Here is a 20,172-nt window from a genome sequence, read left to right on the forward strand (position 1 = left end):
ACATAATGAACGCTTTGAGTTTATAACGTATGAGTTTCAAAACCAATATCGTTCAAACGTTCGTCGTTAGTATTCGACGAACCGTTGTCGTATATTAATAATATTATTGTTGAAGTGAAACTTCTATACGCTCGCTGAGAGTAAATGTTCAAGGCCGCGACACACGAGCCGTAAGACGAAAATCCGTCACGATTTATAATTTATTATTATTATTATTATTGTCTGCGGTCGACGGGCGTCGGTGTCGTGTTCTGTTCCTGACTCGGCTGGCGCCAGACCGGCGGGCGACCTCCGCGGCGGTCCGTCACAGAACACGAGACCGGTCGCGACATGTACGGCCACTCGTACGCGCCTGCACGCCGGCCACGGCGCTGATCCGTCCTCGCGGGTACTGGCCACCGTCGGTGCCGCGTGTTTACTAGGTCGCTGCTGACAATGTCGCGGGCGACCAGCGCTGTCGCCGCCGTGCGACCACGCTCAACAACCAGTCACGAACAATCGCTAAACAGCTATTCTAAGGCCCACTGGGTTTTTCTTCTTTTCCGTCACTGTGCGCTTAAAACGCGTAACTCGTCGAATTAATATCGTAGAAAAATAAATAGTCTTAAGTGCACATTTGGTTATACAAAATCGCTGTGCGACGGCTTTACCGCGGCAGTCCCCGAGTACCTCGCTGGCTTTTTTTTTCGTCGAGAAACAAAATACGATTAATATTTTAAAACTTTACGCATATTTTATTTTGTATTTTATCGTACGACAAAAGAATATCATAGTTGTTATAGTATTTATAATGTTATATCCACTCGACCGTTTGTCGGTAGTATTCGACGAACCGTCGTTTTATGTTATAATATTATTATTATGTTGGTAAAAAAAAAACATCACGTCCTGATTTTTTTTTTATCGTGACACCGATAAATTTATAATATATTATATTATATATTATATTTATATTATATTATAATATATCGATTAAATTTTATCGTAATATTAATGTCGTTTTCGTTTTTGCAGATCATCGGCATCGTGTCCGTGTTCTTCATATGCGTGTCGATCCTGTCGTTTTGCCTGAAAACGCACCCGAACATGCGGGTGCCCATCATCAAGAACATCACGGTGAACACGTCGCACAACACGACCGCCTGGGTGTTGGACAAGACGCAGACGAACGCGCACGAGGCGTTCTTCTACATCGAGTGCGTGTGCAACGCGTGGTTCACGTTCGAGATACTGGTGCGGTTCATCGCGTCGCCGAACAAGTGCGAGTTCGTGAAGGCGTCGGTGAACATCATCGACTACATCGCCACGCTGTCGTTCTACATCGACCTGATACTGCAGAAGTTCGCGTCCCATCTGGAGAACGCCGACATACTCGAGTTCTTCTCCATCATCCGGATCATGAGGCTGTTCAAGCTCACCCGCCACTCGTCCGGGCTCAAGATACTGATGCAGACGTTCCGGGCGTCCGCCAAGGAGCTGACCCTGCTCGTGTTCTTCCTGGTGCTGGGCATCGTGATATTCGCCAGCCTGGTGTACTACGCGGAGCGCATCCAGGCCAACCCGCACAACGACTTCAACAGCATACCGCTGGGCCTGTGGTGGGCCCTGGTCACCATGACCACCGTCGGTTACGGTGACATGGCGCCCAAAACGTACGTGGGCATGTTCGTCGGCGCGCTGTGCGCCCTGGCCGGCGTGCTCACCATCGCCCTGCCCGTGCCCGTCATCGTTTCCAACTTTGCCATGTACTACTCGCACACGCAGGCCCGGGCCAAGCTGCCCAAGAAGCGCCGCCGGGTGCTGCCGGTCGAACAGCCCCGCGGGCCCAGGCTGCCGGGCCAGGGCCCGCCGAACCAGCAACAGCTCAACCAGCCCGGATGCGGCCCGGGCGGCGGTATGGGCGTCGGCGGAGGCGGCGGCGGCGGTGGCCACGGCCCGTGCGCCGGCGTCGGCGGCCTGCCGCCAAACGTGGCCGGAGCGCCGGTCAACACGACGGGCGTGCCGGCCGTCAACCGGCGGATGAACGCCATCAAGAGCAATCATCCCAAAGACGGGGCGGGACCCAAAGTCGGTGAGATACCAAACGCGCGACGTCGATGGCGCGACCTTTGACGCGACCCATTTTTTTTTTCCGGTCGTCGTCGTCGCCTCTATCGTCTGTCTTCTTATATTTATTATATTATATTACTTTACCGCTGTAATGTTTTATTTTACGCGTTCCTCCCCGCTATTTTCCCGTCTCTAGACCGCTTTGGCTTTTGCGCAAAGCTTTTTTTTTTTTATATATATAATATTATGTGCTGTGCGTGTTTTAGCTTTTTCGACGTTAAGACACGTCGTTTTTTACGCGTGGTCTGGCAGAACACTGGCGAACTTACAGGGGCGATTTAAGGTTTTTTCTCCTATTTTACCAATAAAATAATATTATGTTTTCCGTGCTGTTATTCTCATCTAAACCGGTTAGAAAAAAACGTATAATATATAGGCACTTATTGTTTTTTAACCATTGATTTACAATATTTAATCGTTCGTTTTTAACCGCAGTTTTGCTTTTTTATTTCATTTTTTTAAAGCGATTTATTTTTTTACTAAAACCGCATTGTCGTGTACCCCATTTTTTGGGTATAATGACAAAGAAAATACCAAATTATATTATATTTATGTATATTTTTATTAAACACACAGGAAATCTATTATCAACGATAATCCATAATAGCAAACTTCATTTGTATACGACTGTTTCACCAAATTCGTACTTTTATGAAGGTGTTGAATACTTATATAGAACTTTACATAGAACTCCATAATCAGTTTTGAGGACATACATTTTATTTATATCGGACAACAGTGATTACGCATTTTTTTTTTAAATAATTTTTTTAAATCGAAAAATTAAAATTATATTTATTTGTATTTATTATATAATATGAAGGTATTTTGTGATTATTAAATTGAATTACATCACAAATAACGTTAGTATAGCCTGTTAAGTAATGGAAATTGTTTAAAATAAGTTTGTTTCGATCGTCACATTATAATATTTTAATTCTAAATTAAATAAATTATTCACAAGTACTCTACCAAATTTCTTATAGAAAAGATGTAAGAGCTCTATAATAGTAGTCCTCCTAATCAAACTGTCTTAATGATCGATTTACCATTATTGTACTTAAAGTCTCAGTGTATGGTATAATTTGTATAATGGTTCATAAACTCGTGTTTCACAACTCTGTGGTTTTAAATCACGGTGATGATTAATGAAGACTTGTAAGACGTTAGGTCTGCCAGTGCCATTGCTTTTCGCATTAATTATTGTGAACGGACGCCGTGAGTTTAAAAACACTTTTCGTCCTAAGTATAGATTATTGAAACAAGAACAAAATGTCTTGAAAATAATTTTATAATTTATTACGCATAAGATTTAAGATAAAAAAAAAAAAAATACACGAAAACGATATTTTCTAATTAATGGATATTATATTTATTATAATCATATGATCTTTAGAAACGGACCTAAAGTGTGTTGTTAAACAAGCGGTGCTGGATCATATCATATCTACTGCTAATCATGAGCTTATAAATTGTGTGTAATGCTTACAGAAACTGAACCCGTCACGAGATACTAATCGATAACACACTCTGAACATAATAAAAACAAAACAAATCTACAACGGTATACAAAATACAAACTCTATAAAATTACACATTTATTTTATATTTTTTTCCTACTCGCACCACGGTGATTTATTTAGTATTTTTGAATCCAATTTTAACATTGATAAGTATTATACGATTATCTTAGTTTTGATTGCAAAGTAGGAATCCAATAAAAAGACGAGTATCCATCACCGTAATACGTTATTAAAGTTATTTCGTTAGTGATAATTTAAATAATATTATTAGGTATACTTCACAGTTCACACAATAACTCATTATTTCACCCATAATCTATGTAGTTAAATTAAGTAAAAATTAAATTTGTTTAAAGTGTATTTACATATCATTAAACTAATTAGATATTTTTAAATCTATAAGTTATAAAGTATATTTTGTTCAAAGATATTATTTTGACTTTAAATCTAAATTTTAACCGTCATCATAATGTTTGGATTCATGTCAGTTAGTTATTACTCATATTATTATTCGTAATGGTATTTTATTTCAAAGAAATGTTATCGGTTTGAATCATATCTGTAGTGTAATGAGATTATTCGACATGGAGAAAAAAAAATATATTTTTGATTTTCCACTTCTCCAGACATATCTCTGACATAATAATATAACGTCTTGTACTTCAATGTACGGTTTGACTATGAAATCATATTCTACTCCGATTGGCCGACGGGACCAAAATCATAAAAAGACATGTCATCTAATTTCAAAAATGTTAATGGAGGCCCCGGGATGTGATCGAAATGAAGATCACTACATCAACTGGAACGTCTCAACGTTGATCGTCCCTGGGGTATTAATACCAGGAATGTTATGAGATGTTATATCTTATTTCATGTAAACCCACATTCGACGATAAAAAACTATAAATACAACTCACTATCGTGTACTATAATAATGATAACAATATTATTCGAATAATCAGTAGTTATATGTTTGCCTCGGTTGATGGCAAAGTGACAGCTTATAAAACGGATTTATCAAAAATTAAAATTGTATTTTATACATTATTGACGTCTAAAATATAAATAAAAAAGCTAATTGATTCCTAATGCAGTAGATACTTTTCCGACGTGTCGGAATATTATAATATCTGCATAACGTTATTTTTTGTTGTTTCGCATTCGGGTTAGTTGTTAGTATAGTGCGATGTGTACGTAGTATGCATGCACATCAAACATTTCTGTTGCTTTTTGGTTTCGTTTGCAGCGGTTCAATATTATTATATTTACATTTGAATACCTTTTTAGTTTAGTCATTTCATATAGGTAGTTGTTTAAATCACAAAGTCACCGTACACACATAAATGTACTAATATAATATCCTTTTGAGTTACAACGAAAAGAATTAGTAACACGCACTGACAGATAAATTACAGCTCAAAGGCATCATATTATAGTTAGGGTGAATGACGCATGTTACTGAAAACACACGCCTTAACCGTGTATTATCATCTCATTGAAAGTCTTGTTGCATGTGCACATTTATGACTTTACGCGTATCTCTCGAAGACGTAGTGTCTAATATTAACATTATATATATCAATGATTTCTGATATCGTGTATTCGTGTGACATAACATGATTTTATCACGTTACGATTAATGTGTGATGTCAGAAGTTGTAGAATTAAATAATTAACTTTATTTTATTCTGTTCTCTTTGGCCGAGCATTAGGTATTACTATTTTCGTATAAACAAAGGACACCTTGATTTTCACCTAAACATTTTTATAACATGTTACTATGCACACAGATATAATAGTAACACACTCGGCTTGTAATCGGACGTTAACATATGTGTGAAACACACAAATTTATAATTTCCACTAATTAACGCTAATATCATGAAATTAAATTTATTTTTCACACATTTTCTTACTAACACTTGTTACAATATATTATGTATTTCGGACTCTTTTTTTTTTTTTATATTTTTTTATGATATCAAAAATATTATGTTATTCTTATTTAGAAAAAAAATGTTAAGTTTCTCATAACGCAGTATTATCTTGTACAAGAAAAAAAATATCTGTTCAACATTATCAGCAAATTCAAGCAAATTTCAAATTTACTACAATTTACAATTGCCATTTTTATTATGGACGTGTCGGAAATACCGATACAGTTAATAAGTTAAACGCACGTTTCTTAATACAGATGAAAAAGAAAATATACTTAAGATCAATAATGCAACATAATATACTAGTTTATAATAAAATAAATTATAGTTTATATAATACTAAGATACCGTAGTACTACATAGTTATTTTATAAGGCAATAATAGAAAACGTTAAGTAAATAATCTTGGCGGGATCGGGTTTTTTTTTTTTTTTATAAAATCTTTAGCACTTTACCGTTATTAGAGTGAATATTATACAAACTGAAAATTTTATAAGAAATGTGCGGATACACCGATGTAAACCGACGTGTCTATTGGTGTTTTGAATTTGCAAAAAAGGAAAATCGAACTTATATAATAAATGTCCCGATGCCAACTTGTGCCACTATCGATCGACAGACGTCGGTTAAAAATAATTGAAAACGAAACGTAGATGAGGCGTATAGCATGAAGGCAAGCATAAAGTGCAAAACACAATAAAATAAAAAAATAATATAATAAATGTATAAGCATGAGTGCATACAAAGTAAAAAACTTCTGACATTCGAAAAAATGTCAAATCAACTTATGCGCATCGTCTGCGCCGATAGTGGCTGTGGAATTACGCGTGCTATAATAATTTAGGGTATGTTATACTTAATGAGTCTTGTCGTGCATGTACATTATACGTTATAATATAACAATCGATGCGAGAGAGGTGCACTGGAGCTTTACTAAATAAATGTAAATTTAAAAAAATAATTATAACGTATAGATGTTTTAGTGTTCATTAAATCAATTTTTTTACGACACTTAGAATTTTCATTACTTTATAGAAATGTATGTCGACACAATTTTTTTTGAAATTATTGACGGATATATTATTTTCAGATGACTTTTTCATTCATAATAATTAATTCTAGAAAACTCATACTATTAGAAACTATGGCAAAGGTGAACGTAACATACGTGTGTTATTATACTTACAGTATGCTTATATATTTTATACTACATAGGTTTTTGAGTTTTAATCAATAGTTTCCACATAAAATATATTTTTAGGCCACAGTGTGATGCAACATTAGCGGTACAGTTCTTAAAACGATGTACAACCAATATTCTTTCATGATATTTTAATTAGATATTCTCGCTGTGTATATTTTTTTAACGTGTTCCTATAATTCATATCATTATAAAGTAAATTACTTTAAAAAAAATTTTATATAATGACATTTTAAAACTATGAATACATTTTATATTTTGAATTGGGTGTAGACGTAAGTCCTTAAAATAATGCATATTGTTATTCAATAAAAAAAAAAACAATGACAATTGTCGTTAATTGCTCTTAATGAAAGTAATATCCATACAATACTATACTAAGTATACTACCATATATAAACAACGTTCGAAAAATAATGCTGCTCTTTCAATTGGCATTTGCATGAAAAATATTAGAAAAATTGGTTGGAAATTCGAAAGAAAGTCATTGTTGGCCTATAAAGTTTTCCAAAAAGTTTTCTCGAAGAAAAATCATACTTAACTCCCCAGTCCGACAACTACATTTTTCCACGCGTTTAGTGACGTTAAACGTCTGCCTTTATTGTTTGCGACGTGTGTATTGTATTTATCATAATAATACAAATATCGTTAGGTATGATGTATATATTATTATAAAGGATAATATTGTTTTGATGCATTACAAAATGATTTCGGGGTGGCAACCCTTATGCACGTTATTGAACTATTTATAATTCAACAACTTTTGAGCGTGCGTATAACGTTCTGTTTAAACAACGCCATTTATCGTGATCGGGTAATTGACAATTCAATCAAATATTCATGTTAGCAATCTTGGTGATTAATGATTTATGTGTAAACGTTCGACATTAATACGGACTTATATATATATAACTATCGTAATTGTCTCATGACTAAGAACATGAGGAAATCTGGAGTATTGTGCTCAAATGGCGTACACGTAATATGTCCAATATTTGTACTTTCTTTTCTTTTAATTACAAAAAACTCGTCGAGAAGAATATATTTAATTGAATTTCTTTTGTTAGAAATGGAGTATTTAGTTAGTACACAATTTTATGTTCAACTCGCGACTCTGTAGTTTCTTTTTTCATTTATTTGAAACGCGATAATAATAATAATAATATAAGCCACTTGGCGTGCGTGTAAATGTATAATAATGTGCGATAGGTATCCTAAAAACGGGCTATAATACGTTAAAAACTTAAAAATAAATATATTTTAAGCACTCAAAGTCACATACTAATAATATGTTCCATTGTAAAGTATGTGTGAATCTGGTTCACGAAACACGCTAAATCGTATTCTCTCGTATTTTAGTCGACATTTTATGTAGGTACTTAGAAATGTCTTTTACTCTGAAAAATGTTTGATAATATTTAAAAAAAAAACTTCTGGAGTTGTGTTAAAATAAGGACATAAAGGTTTTACAAAAAAATACGAGTACCTATTTATCTATTGTTCTGATAAGATTTGAAACAACAGAATTTATTATATTATATAAATATACAGATGATATGTTTCAAACTCATATTATATGTATATAGAAGCTTATTAAAATTTTACTTGCTTCAGTTCAGTTTGTTTTCCTTCTCATCGTTGACGGGTTTTCGTACTCAACACAATAAACTCCATCATCAATTGTTGTTTTCGAATATTGCATAGTTATTTATTACTTATTTTGAACTTGATGTTAAATATTTCAAACTGTTAATTTTTGTTACGATGTTTTGCAAATCTAATATTCAACGATTTTGGATTTAATTAAAGGAGGTGGTTGAATTAAGTCATCTGACGTGAAAAATATCATTTACTCAAACTCTCATGAAATTTCCACAGACGTCTGGATGTGTCTGGAAACTATGTGTCCTTTTAAACATTCGTTTCTGTGGTTAAAATTTTAAAAAAAATGCCAACTATCGGCGTCGTAGATCCAATATTTTTTTTTTTTTTTATCAGTGACCAAACTGTAAATCTTACTCAAACTATTTTAACACTAATAATATAATGACAGCTATTGATTCAATTTTGAAAATTCAAAGTCCGTTACAAATGCGGCCGGCGATAAATCACTATAAGACTGTTACCGACAACGCAGCACCTGCAATACCGGAACGTCGTGCAGGCAATCGGCGCACGTTGACACAAACAATAGTGATGGAACTCGGCGGAAGTCCATTGTTTCCGGTTGGAAGTACGTTTCGTCAAAAAGCGGCGGTAATGGGACAGCGTGGTTTACGGCGTGGCAAGGGTCGTGAAATCCCCGGACCGAATACAAAAACAAAGCCATTCTCCGACTTCAAAAACAAGCCCTCCTCCCATCGCCCAAAACCACAATATAACTACGACCACGATAATGATATTATATTATTGTTATATAATATAAAATTAATTAATTAACTTTCACATGTACGCTCACACACGCACCGCACTCACGCACGCACACGGCGCACGCGCACGCATGGATTTAAGTACGCGATTTCGGTCCGTGAACTATACAATGTGCTGTTGATTACTGTGTTTTTGAACGCGGTCGATGTGAAGGGTATATATGTACGTATATGTATATTACGTGCACACATATACTATTATTATTATGTGAAGTGTCCCGGAGACTTTTGAAAAGATACTACTGCTGCTATTGTCTCGAATAAACGTTGTGTCACCAGGCGCCGAGTCGCCAAATGAACCGTCAAAAGCACTACAAAGACTGCATACGCGCTCCGCACCCCGTCCGCGGAGATTTATTATCCGCCGCCGACTGACGTCCAGACAACTTCGTTTTTTGTTTTGGTCGTCGTCGTCATCGTTGCGGGACGGGAAAGAGAGGCGAAAAAAAATTTTTGAACTTTTGAAGTGTGAACGACCGATGACGAAGCAAAAACTCTATATATTATCTCGGGGAAAAAAAAACCCGACCTCGAACGGACCGGCAGAGCGGCAGGCAGTGACTGTATTTGCGGTTCAGTTGATTACTGTTGTGACGTCACTCGTTAAGTACGCCGAAAAATACCCGTTTCGAATACATCCTACATTAGGTTAGAAATTATACCAAAAATAAACAAGTAATAAACTCAACAAAAAAATATTCACACATACCATTCGACTCATAACTCGTATATCTGTAGAACAAATAATTTTTTTCTACCAGAAAATGACGAAGATTATTTTCGTTTTAATTCGTTTAAAGTTTTTTGGAGATTGAAGTTTTTGCAAGAAAATCGTGATCATATTCTTTTTACATATTATCAGAGATCTGTGATACGTTATATGACGTGATTCAATACATTTCAGTGGAATAGTCTTCTATGGGTAGTATTTTTTTGTTTGCACGAGTTCAAATAACAATATGAAAAAATATATTTTTAAATAAATTTCCACGTACACTAACCTGATGGCATAATGTCCACTTATACATCACTCAATTTTATAATAAAATATAAGAAAAGTTTGTGATGAACAAACATTATACGAGAAGTAGGATCTTAAAGATAATTAAATGTTAGCAAAACTACGAGTAACTAAAGTTCTGAACAGAAAACTGACAAAAATACGACTTTAGAAGTTATATTAATTTCTTCGTTACGAATGAGTAGTACCTACTGAGGTATATACTACACAACACTCGCCAGAGATTAAATATATTAAATATCTTAAAAGCACAGAACATTGTATAAAAATGAAAATTTTTTGAGTAGTTTAGGTGATTACACGGTGTCCTAAAGAAGTACTAAATACTTTTTTTTACGTTCGATTTAATTCTATGTTATGTTGTCTAAGTAACAAAATGCGTAGGTTTTATAAATTATGACAGTAGTATAATATTATATTTACTATGTTACCATATAAAATGTGTACCAATTACTTTTACCTAAGTGTTTATTTAAAAATAATGAACATTATGTGATAAATATTATATGATATATTTTTAAATTAAAAATGCGTGTGTTGGCCCAAATTATATGAACATTTAATTCAGTAGAAGAAAGAAAATAATGATTGAAATATACGAATATTTGGCAGAATAATAAAATCAACTATACGGACACCCCTCATAGAATGTTTCTAAGAAAGATTGAAAAACAGCACTTTGGATTGTTAACCGTTAATACTATATGCAGGCCTATAGTGGTGACATGTGATTACATTAAGACCATTAAGTTAGTAAATAATTTTGGCGTAGAACCGAGAGGACAACACTATTTGAATAAAATCGTATTTTCTAAATGCTCGTATCGATTACTAGTCTGACTTCGTTCGTCTTGTTTTAGAACACAATATTGTAATGGTGGACTGCTGTTAATAGATAGGTACATAATACATGTTTGAAAGGTAAATCATCAAAGTTCAGATTATACTTCCTCAGAATATTTTATCACGCATTTATTATAGTTCCATAATTGTTCATTGTCTTTTTAAAAGCTATTGCGTAGTATACCTACTGAAGAAACCGAAAAACTTTCTCCTGGTAGTACTAACTGAACTCGATTTTCAATCATTATAGGCTGCAGGGGCGTTTGAAAAAACTTTTGAAACTTTTTCACAACTTGCAAATAACCACACATACACAATATGTGCCTAAACTCCATACAGAACAATAAATAAATAAACATCATCAAACAAATATAATGTATAGCATGCTGCTCTAATTAAAATCTAATGTACATTAGTCCTCTTAACCTGATATATTTTAATAACATAATTTACTAACCAATACATGGCTAACGGTGGTGGGAAGTTTATCCTAATTAGCTACCCTTATCCCTCGACTACGCCCCTAAGATGTATATATGTGTATATATTTATCATGTTATACACGTTAGATATAGATAATGTTAGTAACAATCGTAGAATATAATGCAAATAACATTAACCAACTGTCAGTTGTTTAACAGCGGTGAACACATTAAACATTGGTTAACGTTGACCGGATACCTATTGGATAATGTTCCAATAGCTTTATGATTAATTAACATTAAAGTCTTATAGCGTGCACAATTGTGAAACATAATGTTGCAACTTTGCAGGTACGTTTGCGTGGTTTTGGTTGGTTTGAAATAAATCCTGGAAACTAGAACTTAAAAATTAAATATTTTAAAATTATCTATGAAACTATAAGCGAGCCAAACATTTTATTAGCAAATACGTAATAGTAATAAGCCTCCTTTCCTCAGTCATAAAAAAATATGATAAAATTGATTTTTTTTTTTTTTTTATAATATCCTGGTTTTATTAAATATTATTCAGTTTTATATTAAACCAGGAATAACAGATCATCTTTGAAGTACTGTAAGTTACCATAGTATTGATTTATGAGATAAGAATAAATATAAGCTTTGAGGTAATATAAGTTACTATAATGTATATATTACTTTGTCATATTTTATTAAATTTCATACGTGAATTTCAACTAGAAATTCCTTTTTTTTAAGTTGACAGAAAAATTAAAAAAGTTATATATTAAATTCTTAATTTGTTCATAAGGCCTATTTTAAATTTCATCCTGTGAATTGAATATATGTAAGTCTAACTATCAAAAACAATTTTACACTTTAGCTTTACAATACAATGAGTTTAAGTCGATGTTTAAAAAACTATATAATATATATATATATAATATATATATATATATATATATATATATACATATACTTATATAATATATATATATTATACATAGTATTCATGCATAATGTTATAATATTTTATATTTTATAGTTTCCGATAAATTCAACAGAATTTGTCATATTATCGTTTCAATACATGCTGGGATGCCCCCATATTCGTACGCATATTTTAGGAAATCGAAATTATTTTCATCTCCTATTGTTTACGCGTGACTAGATTTTGATTTCCCTCGACGACTTGAGCACATATTTGAAAATACGTCATCAAGGGATACAAAAGCGACAACTGACGATCATATCAAACGGGTTCAACTATATTACGATATAGGGTCACCGAGTATATTGTTAAATTCGTTTAAATTTTACGTTTCGTGAATTATTAACAACAATACCGTCTATATTTTACTAATATTTATGCGTGTAAAAACTATAGTACCTACTACATGCAACTTATAGTGGATACAAGGTAACACGGACTAAGATTTTATTGATAAAAACATGTTTTATCTTTCTCTTTAAAAATGAATTATGTATAGGCTGGTACAATAGGTAGGTACATGCTATTATGCTAAAGAGCTACACACATCACAACTTAGGTTAATTTTTTCCGGACGTAGCCAGATAAATAACGATGAAATTCAATAATTATACATTTTCAGCCGGGTAAATTTTAACCACGTTATTTCAGTGAAATATTTGTATCTAAAATTATACCTTATGTACAAAAATATAATCAACCAGTGTGTGTATAATTAATATAAACTAATTAAGAACACAAATGTTTTTTTTTTCCCCAATCAAATAAAATAGTTTCACGGGTAATTGTTAAATAAACATGTAGGTATATTGGCGTTATTTACTTTTTTTAAGTGTGAATGTAAACTTCAAACTTTGGTCTTAATTTTAAATAGTCGTCAGATGTTAAAATTATATTTACCGTCGAACTGAAATGTAACAAAACTAAGTTTCAAAGTAACTTTAAAACACAAAAACATTAACTGACAGTTCTTGGAAAAGACACGATACTTTCAAAATTAATTGACGCTATGTCATCATAATATATATAAATTATATATCTGTGATATGTTTATACTGCATGACGTATGTGATACAAACAGTATAAGAGATACCAAACAGAACTATCAGCAAAGCACCTATACTCAGATTATTATATATAAAGCAAAGACGCAGAGTTCGCGAGTAGAATAAATTTTGCTGTTTCCTACTAAAGAAATCGTTTTCATTAACAATTATTCCGGAAACTCTTTCGGTCCACGTCTCTTTTCGCGAAAACAAATTTTGACAATATATTATTTTTCCTCTTTTCCGACATCCACCGGAACCCGTTCAAATCGTGTATTCTGTATATTACTTATGATTCTTTACAATTTTAAAACTTACGATGGCTTTTGACAATATTCCCTATCGTTTGTCAGGTGTACTCGTATAATTATTATACCGTGCTACAAACGGGGATCTAATAAACCGGAAAGTTCAGCATATACTCGTACTTTACAATAAATATCAAGTGTACCACGTATTGAGTTGTTCACTGTAATGGATGTGATAAATTTGAATCCAATGTTAAATTCGCTGTATACGAAAAAAAAAATTCTGAACAGAGACTGTCTGTCGGTGTAATATATTATACGCACTTCTAAGGATATTTTATCATATACTTGAATTAAAATTAGTAGTTTATTAATCCATTAGAATTACGTTAGATTAGCCGAATAAATAAAAATCAAGTATTTTAAATAATATTTATTATAATTTAACTTCACAGAACATTACCAGCTATTATTAACGTATAATTCAATACCAACGTTCAGTAAAATGGTGTAATTAAGCTCATAGTTAAAATTGCTTAAAATGAGTATTTTTAAGCACATATAATAATAGTATACGTCATATAAGTAGTATCAAAAAGTTGCAAGTCCTGCAAATAATATTTTTTTGAGTTACTACTAAATAATTCTCAACTATTTTATATTAATAATTCAGAAGACATAAATATTAAATAGTATTTTACACTAGTTCTAGTTTTATTGATTTATACTGTTGGTGCGTTTTATAATCAATACATTTTTATAGAGTTTTTTAAATGCCTTTTAAAAACTCAGTGACTCATTATAAGAATGTATTATAATATATACGAGTAGGTTCATACCTAGATACAGCATAATAATTAATCCGAGAAAGAAAATTAAAAAAAAAACTATAACATAGTAAGCTATGTACATATTATTATTAAAAATGTAAGCTTTAGAATTGTAACTATAACTATTTCAAATTTAGTTTGATTTACTAAAAAAAAAAAAAAAAACTTCATCTAAAAACTTTAATCAATACAAGGTAATTTTAAGCATCTCGAAGAACATGTCTAAAACTCTAAACAAAATTAATTATCAATATGTACCTACACTTAAATTAAACATTAATGGTTAAATTTATTTAAACTCGACTAAAACATTATTTTAATCAAATTTATAGAAATAATAAAACAATTATAGATCATAATTCAGAAAAAAATATATCATTAAATGATAAATTATTATTAGGAAATAGCTTAGTTAAGTTGTAACAGTCGTAGGAATCACCCCAGATGTTTTATGATAAATAATTATATTAAATAATATTATAAATTTGTAGTATAAATGTACAGCAAATTTATTTTATGAATTTAAATCTGTTTACTTTTCATGACTTGCGTGACATTAATTTTCATTTAGATACTACTTTTTTGCAAGTCACTTGTCCTATTTACTCATAATTGTATTTAAATTATTTTTCTATAACTCAATATATTTTGTCATTAATCTTTTATATAAATTCTACATCATTACCAAAAATGAACCAACATCACAATAGTTAAGAAATAAAAAAATTTCTTTGTTTATATACAAGAGATGTTTTAAATTTTAAATTGTTTATTTTATTTATTTTGTTAACAGTATATATATATATATTATCTGTACCGACTTTATCATGAAATATACTTTATTAATAATTACATGAGTACATAAAGAGAAAACTATTGATTGTTAAAAACAATTTCATAAGTGAAAAAACCACTAGAGACATAATATTATTAAAGGATATATAGTTCTACTTGATAACGCAAATTCTCATTATTAAATAGGTATAACTAATGTACGTATCAATGTTAGTTTAAAAATACAGATGAAATGATACAAAAAAAAAAAAATGAAAACTAAAATCAATTTTTTCTAAACATGTACCAACTCCACAATAATCATAGTATAGTACACATTTCGACACAGTTAACGATCTCAAAACATAAAATAAGCGTTATTTTAACTCATACATTAGTGAAATACTTTAAGAAAACCATAAACACGATGAAATAGAAAAATAATATTTTTCTAACATATAAACCGATAGGTTACAATAATTGGTAAAAATAACAATTAAATTATTAATAGATAGGTAGGTAGTAATAATCATATTTAAAATCTATACCGTCATAATTATTATTAAATCAAACCGAATATTCTTATCAAATGTTAGATATCACTTACAATGATATTTTATCGTTTAAATATTTAATGTGTTTTTATTTTATTATTACTATTCAATTATAATACATAATATATTCATTTTAGTTTATGTTTTATTATTATTAATTTTATTAGTAACCTGATTATGATAAGTGTAAGTACCTACGTTCGAAACTATAGTAGTTACTATTTGTATTTTATTTTTTTGTTATAATATCTGCTCACCTACTCATAATACTACAGGCTTTTTTCTATTCAAAAATAAATCGTTATGTGCGGCAGAATGGAATCTGTTAATCAAACTAACGATAACGAATACTTAAAAACAAATTTTGGCTTAAAAAATACCTTTATAATAGCTTCGCGCTTTAGATAACAATTATATTTTAATAATGATAACAAAATAATATAATAATATACACCTTCGTGTTAATATATTATAATAATTAATAGTGTTCAAAACGTCTAACCGTCAGACTCCAACATAATCCGATCGCCTCCGTTGCGGTTCATTTAGAATCTAAAACGCGAGAGTAAACGAAATCGTAATTTTCGACCAATGTAAAATTAAATTCATTCTGCTGACAGTCGTGTGCCCGTTATATTATTAATAAATTCCATTATAAAATAATTTCATCGTTCGAACGTCTTGTCAGCGCTCGGTGTATATTAAAGGAGAGGTATGTACCTACCTAAGCAAGTATATATAGTATTATATACGCATAATATCGACAACCGGCAGGGTATATTGCATTATAATAAGTATATATAGTATATAATACAATATATATATATATAGTATAAAGCCGGGCAAATATTATTATGTTGATTTAATGTTATGTAGACTTTACGGTCGGATGAAATAAACGCAGGTCGGGTGTGCACGTTTACTATAATAATTATAGCAAATAATATTGTTGTAATATTATCTATTATCTATTTTTGTTTACCAAATACCAATTGGACATTGAAACAGTAATATTAGATACATAATATATTTAATTTTATTTAGTCATATAATATAATGTATATAGTATATTATACTTACACTTTTCTTCTACCGTAAACCGTCGTTACATAATTCGTATAATCTATTTTTGATAAATTTTACCATTTTTTTTTTTTTATCATAGTAATAATATTTTAGGTTTTTTGTAATTATTGTAATTATTATTATTTACTTTTTTAGTTAACTAATGGAAATCCTTTATTTCTCATATCGTATTTAAGATTATTTTCAGAAAAAATATTTCGCTTTATAATAAATATTTGCATTTTTTTAGAATTATAGAAATTTAGTGCATTTTTGCTTTATTTTTAGTGCTTTTGTTTATTTTAGAAGATATTTTGCTAGACGCTATTTTTATCTCGACGATTGTGAAAATTGTGATTAGTTAGGACATGGCATATTGTGATATGTTGCTTATCGCCGGGCAACTGATGTGTCCGTGCCCCAAATCCCAATAAGTGCTTTTATCAGTTTTATATAAAATTGTCGCTTTATTTTTGAATGATTTTATTAGTTGTGTGTAGTTGCAGCATCTGAACTCCAAATCAATCGTCGTATTGATGACAATGACAATATATTGTGTGATAAATAAACGTGCCTTTTACGAACTTATTTATAGAAAGCGACATTACAGTGTTATTGATCAATGTATTATTTGTTTTTTTTTTCATCGTCATCTTCCGAATGCAGTCGGCGTCGCGATGACGTTGAACCCGAACGGCGTGGGAGTTAAAGCTGAACCGGTGATGTCCACTGGTGTCGGCGGCGTCGGCGGTCCGAGGAAACAGTCGGCCACGAAGACGTGAATGGCTACGGCGGATCGCCGTGGCAGTGGAACGTTTATTCTAAAATACGAGTGAAAATCAAGGATCAAAATCGTTTATTATTTTTTTCGTTTTTAAGTTTCGTCGTTTTCTCTCGAGAAAACAATAATAATATACACTCTCGTTATGATATATAATATATTATAATATAATGTAATTTGTATTCCGAGTATTATTATTACTATATGACGGCAGTAGGTATATTTATTTATAATAATATATAGCGTTATAATATTATTATTGTTATTATTATTATTATTATTATTAACGTTAGAGAGACTCCAGTCCTATATAATAATATGATGTACAAATTTATCTTTTAATACTATAAAACTGCACGCACACACAAAAAAACGACCAAAACACGACCAAGTAATGTGTATGCATTAAGTTCTGACCAAAGATCCACGACGTTCGAAGGTACCTACACAGGCAGCAGCCACTAATTAGTATAATAATATTGTATTTACGCCCCCCCCCCTCTCACCGTCATCGTTAATATAATAATATTATAATACAGCCTTCCGTTGCTAATGTATTCGCATCCAGTAACACGTGATGTAAATATATTGTTTTTGTTTAATTTTTTTTTTTTTTTTAAGCAACATTTCGTTTTCGTTAACGGTTTTCTCATATTGTTAAAAATAAACGATCGAACAAATCGTCATCACTCCCACCAAAAACCATGGTCATTTGGCTGTATATAATATTATAATACATACGGATTACGGGGTAATTTATTTTTTTAACGTGAGACACTCATATAAAACGTCACAATATTAACTATGTATTGTAATAATATATTATAAATGGTTTTAAGTGACCGTACAAGTTATGGTATTAATACGTTTGAAATGCAATTTATGCAAAAAATTATTTTTTTTTTTTTTATCTTACCTATAATTCATATACATAATTTTATATTATATTATTTAGTATATTATAGATTTCATTAGTTTTTATACTTTTTTAAAATTTAGCAGCTATTTCTCGCTAGTCTTGCACACTCGTCTATAAATTAGCATCTAAACTGTATAAACAATAAACTATTGGTCCAAGTATAGGTAATTGTAATTTTGTATATTATATAAATATTATTATAAATGATGTATTCTCTGACAAAAGAATTATATTCTTAAAGAGCATACAAATAAATAGGTTAATATATTATAACATAATCTACTTTTAATCAAAAGCTATTTTTCACAGTGTCTTGCGTTACAAAAATTCACCTCGTACATGTATTTATATATTGTGATATTAGATAGCTAAATATTCATGGCAAACATGTCTTTAATTATAGTTGAAACGGACTTATATATATAATATTGGCCATAATCGGCGGTGGATTGACCTCTGTACCCAAGTGAATATTATTATATACGTATGTACCTACTAAAAATATTATGTGTATAATGTAAAATGTTATTATTATGCGTGTCGTTGAATACGAAACAGCTGAACAAACCAATAATAATAATAATAGTTTCTTTTTTTTTGTTGATTGAAAATATCCTTATTGTGGGATTTGTACGGTTTTACAGAGAAAAATTTGCTCACTTTTAAAAAAATAATAATAAAATATAAAATAAATAATAGACTATATTATATAATTATATATAAAATGTGTTGCACAGAATTATTTTGTTTCTATTCAACAACTGCGTTACAACACGTTATTATTATTATTATTATTATTATCAATAATATTATTCGGCAAAAAAAACATTAAAAAAAAAACATTGATGATTATTTATATATATATATTATACTTATATAATTTATTAAATTTTTTATGTACATAATAATTACTCTAGTAGATCATTTATGCGTAGCAGTATCATCTACGATCATTTTTTGAATGCACCAAGAATAATTAGACAAAAATAATAATTTGCTTCGATAAACAATACAAATTCATATTCTCATTTATATATTATATATATAATAATGTCGTTCTTAAAATGTTTATGAAAAATTATATCATATGTATTAAACGTTACACTTAAATATTGTATTTAAAAACATTTTATACTCGTTTAGAACTAAATTTATTATTATAATTAAACATGAACATGTTATTATACGATAATTCTATTATCTATTTATAATCAAATTATTATGTTTTATAGTTAAATTCTGTTTCTGTCCACGAATACTTTTTTTCTTGTATATTATTTTTTTTTCTTTATGTTAATTGTATAAGTTATGATTATATTATTATGTTTTGACATTCATTTTACGTTCCCTGGTTGTGATTTTTAAGGTTGTTTTTATGTTATTTCTTTATAAAGTTTTATTACATCATTGTCGTTCAAACTCTGGCTGTGTATTTTTTTTTATTTATTTATTCTTTTTGATAATCACTTAACAAATTCA

At 30.7% G+C, this 20,172-nt stretch overlaps 1 protein-coding gene across 11 annotated transcripts in view; it reads left to right on the top strand.

Annotated features, from left to right (window-relative positions):
• The window catches only part of LOC114121276 (potassium voltage-gated channel protein Shaw), a 127,724-nt gene extending 107,611 nt beyond the window's left edge, over nt 1-20,113 (top strand). For 10 of the 11 annotated variants that reach the window (XM_050203944.1, XM_050203941.1, XM_050203948.1 and 7 more), the window contains 2 exons: nt 1,015-2,071; nt 17,660-20,113. In XM_050203944.1, coding sequence (XP_050059901.1) covers nt 1,015-2,071; nt 17,660-17,775 — 1,173 coding nt within the window. In that variant the 3' untranslated portion in view covers nt 17,776-20,113. Of the gene's footprint in view, nt 1-1,014; nt 2,072-3,600; nt 3,674-17,659 lie in introns of all 11 variants that reach the window. The other variant, XM_050203951.1, reaches the window with a different exon arrangement.
• Nucleotides 20,114-20,172: the final 59 nt, after the last annotated feature.

The sequence above is a fragment of the Aphis gossypii genome, chromosome 3 (genome assembly GCF_020184175.1).
Source record: "Aphis gossypii isolate Hap1 chromosome 3, ASM2018417v2, whole genome shotgun sequence".
NCBI classification, from domain to species: Eukaryota; Metazoa; Arthropoda; class Insecta; order Hemiptera; family Aphididae; genus Aphis; species Aphis gossypii.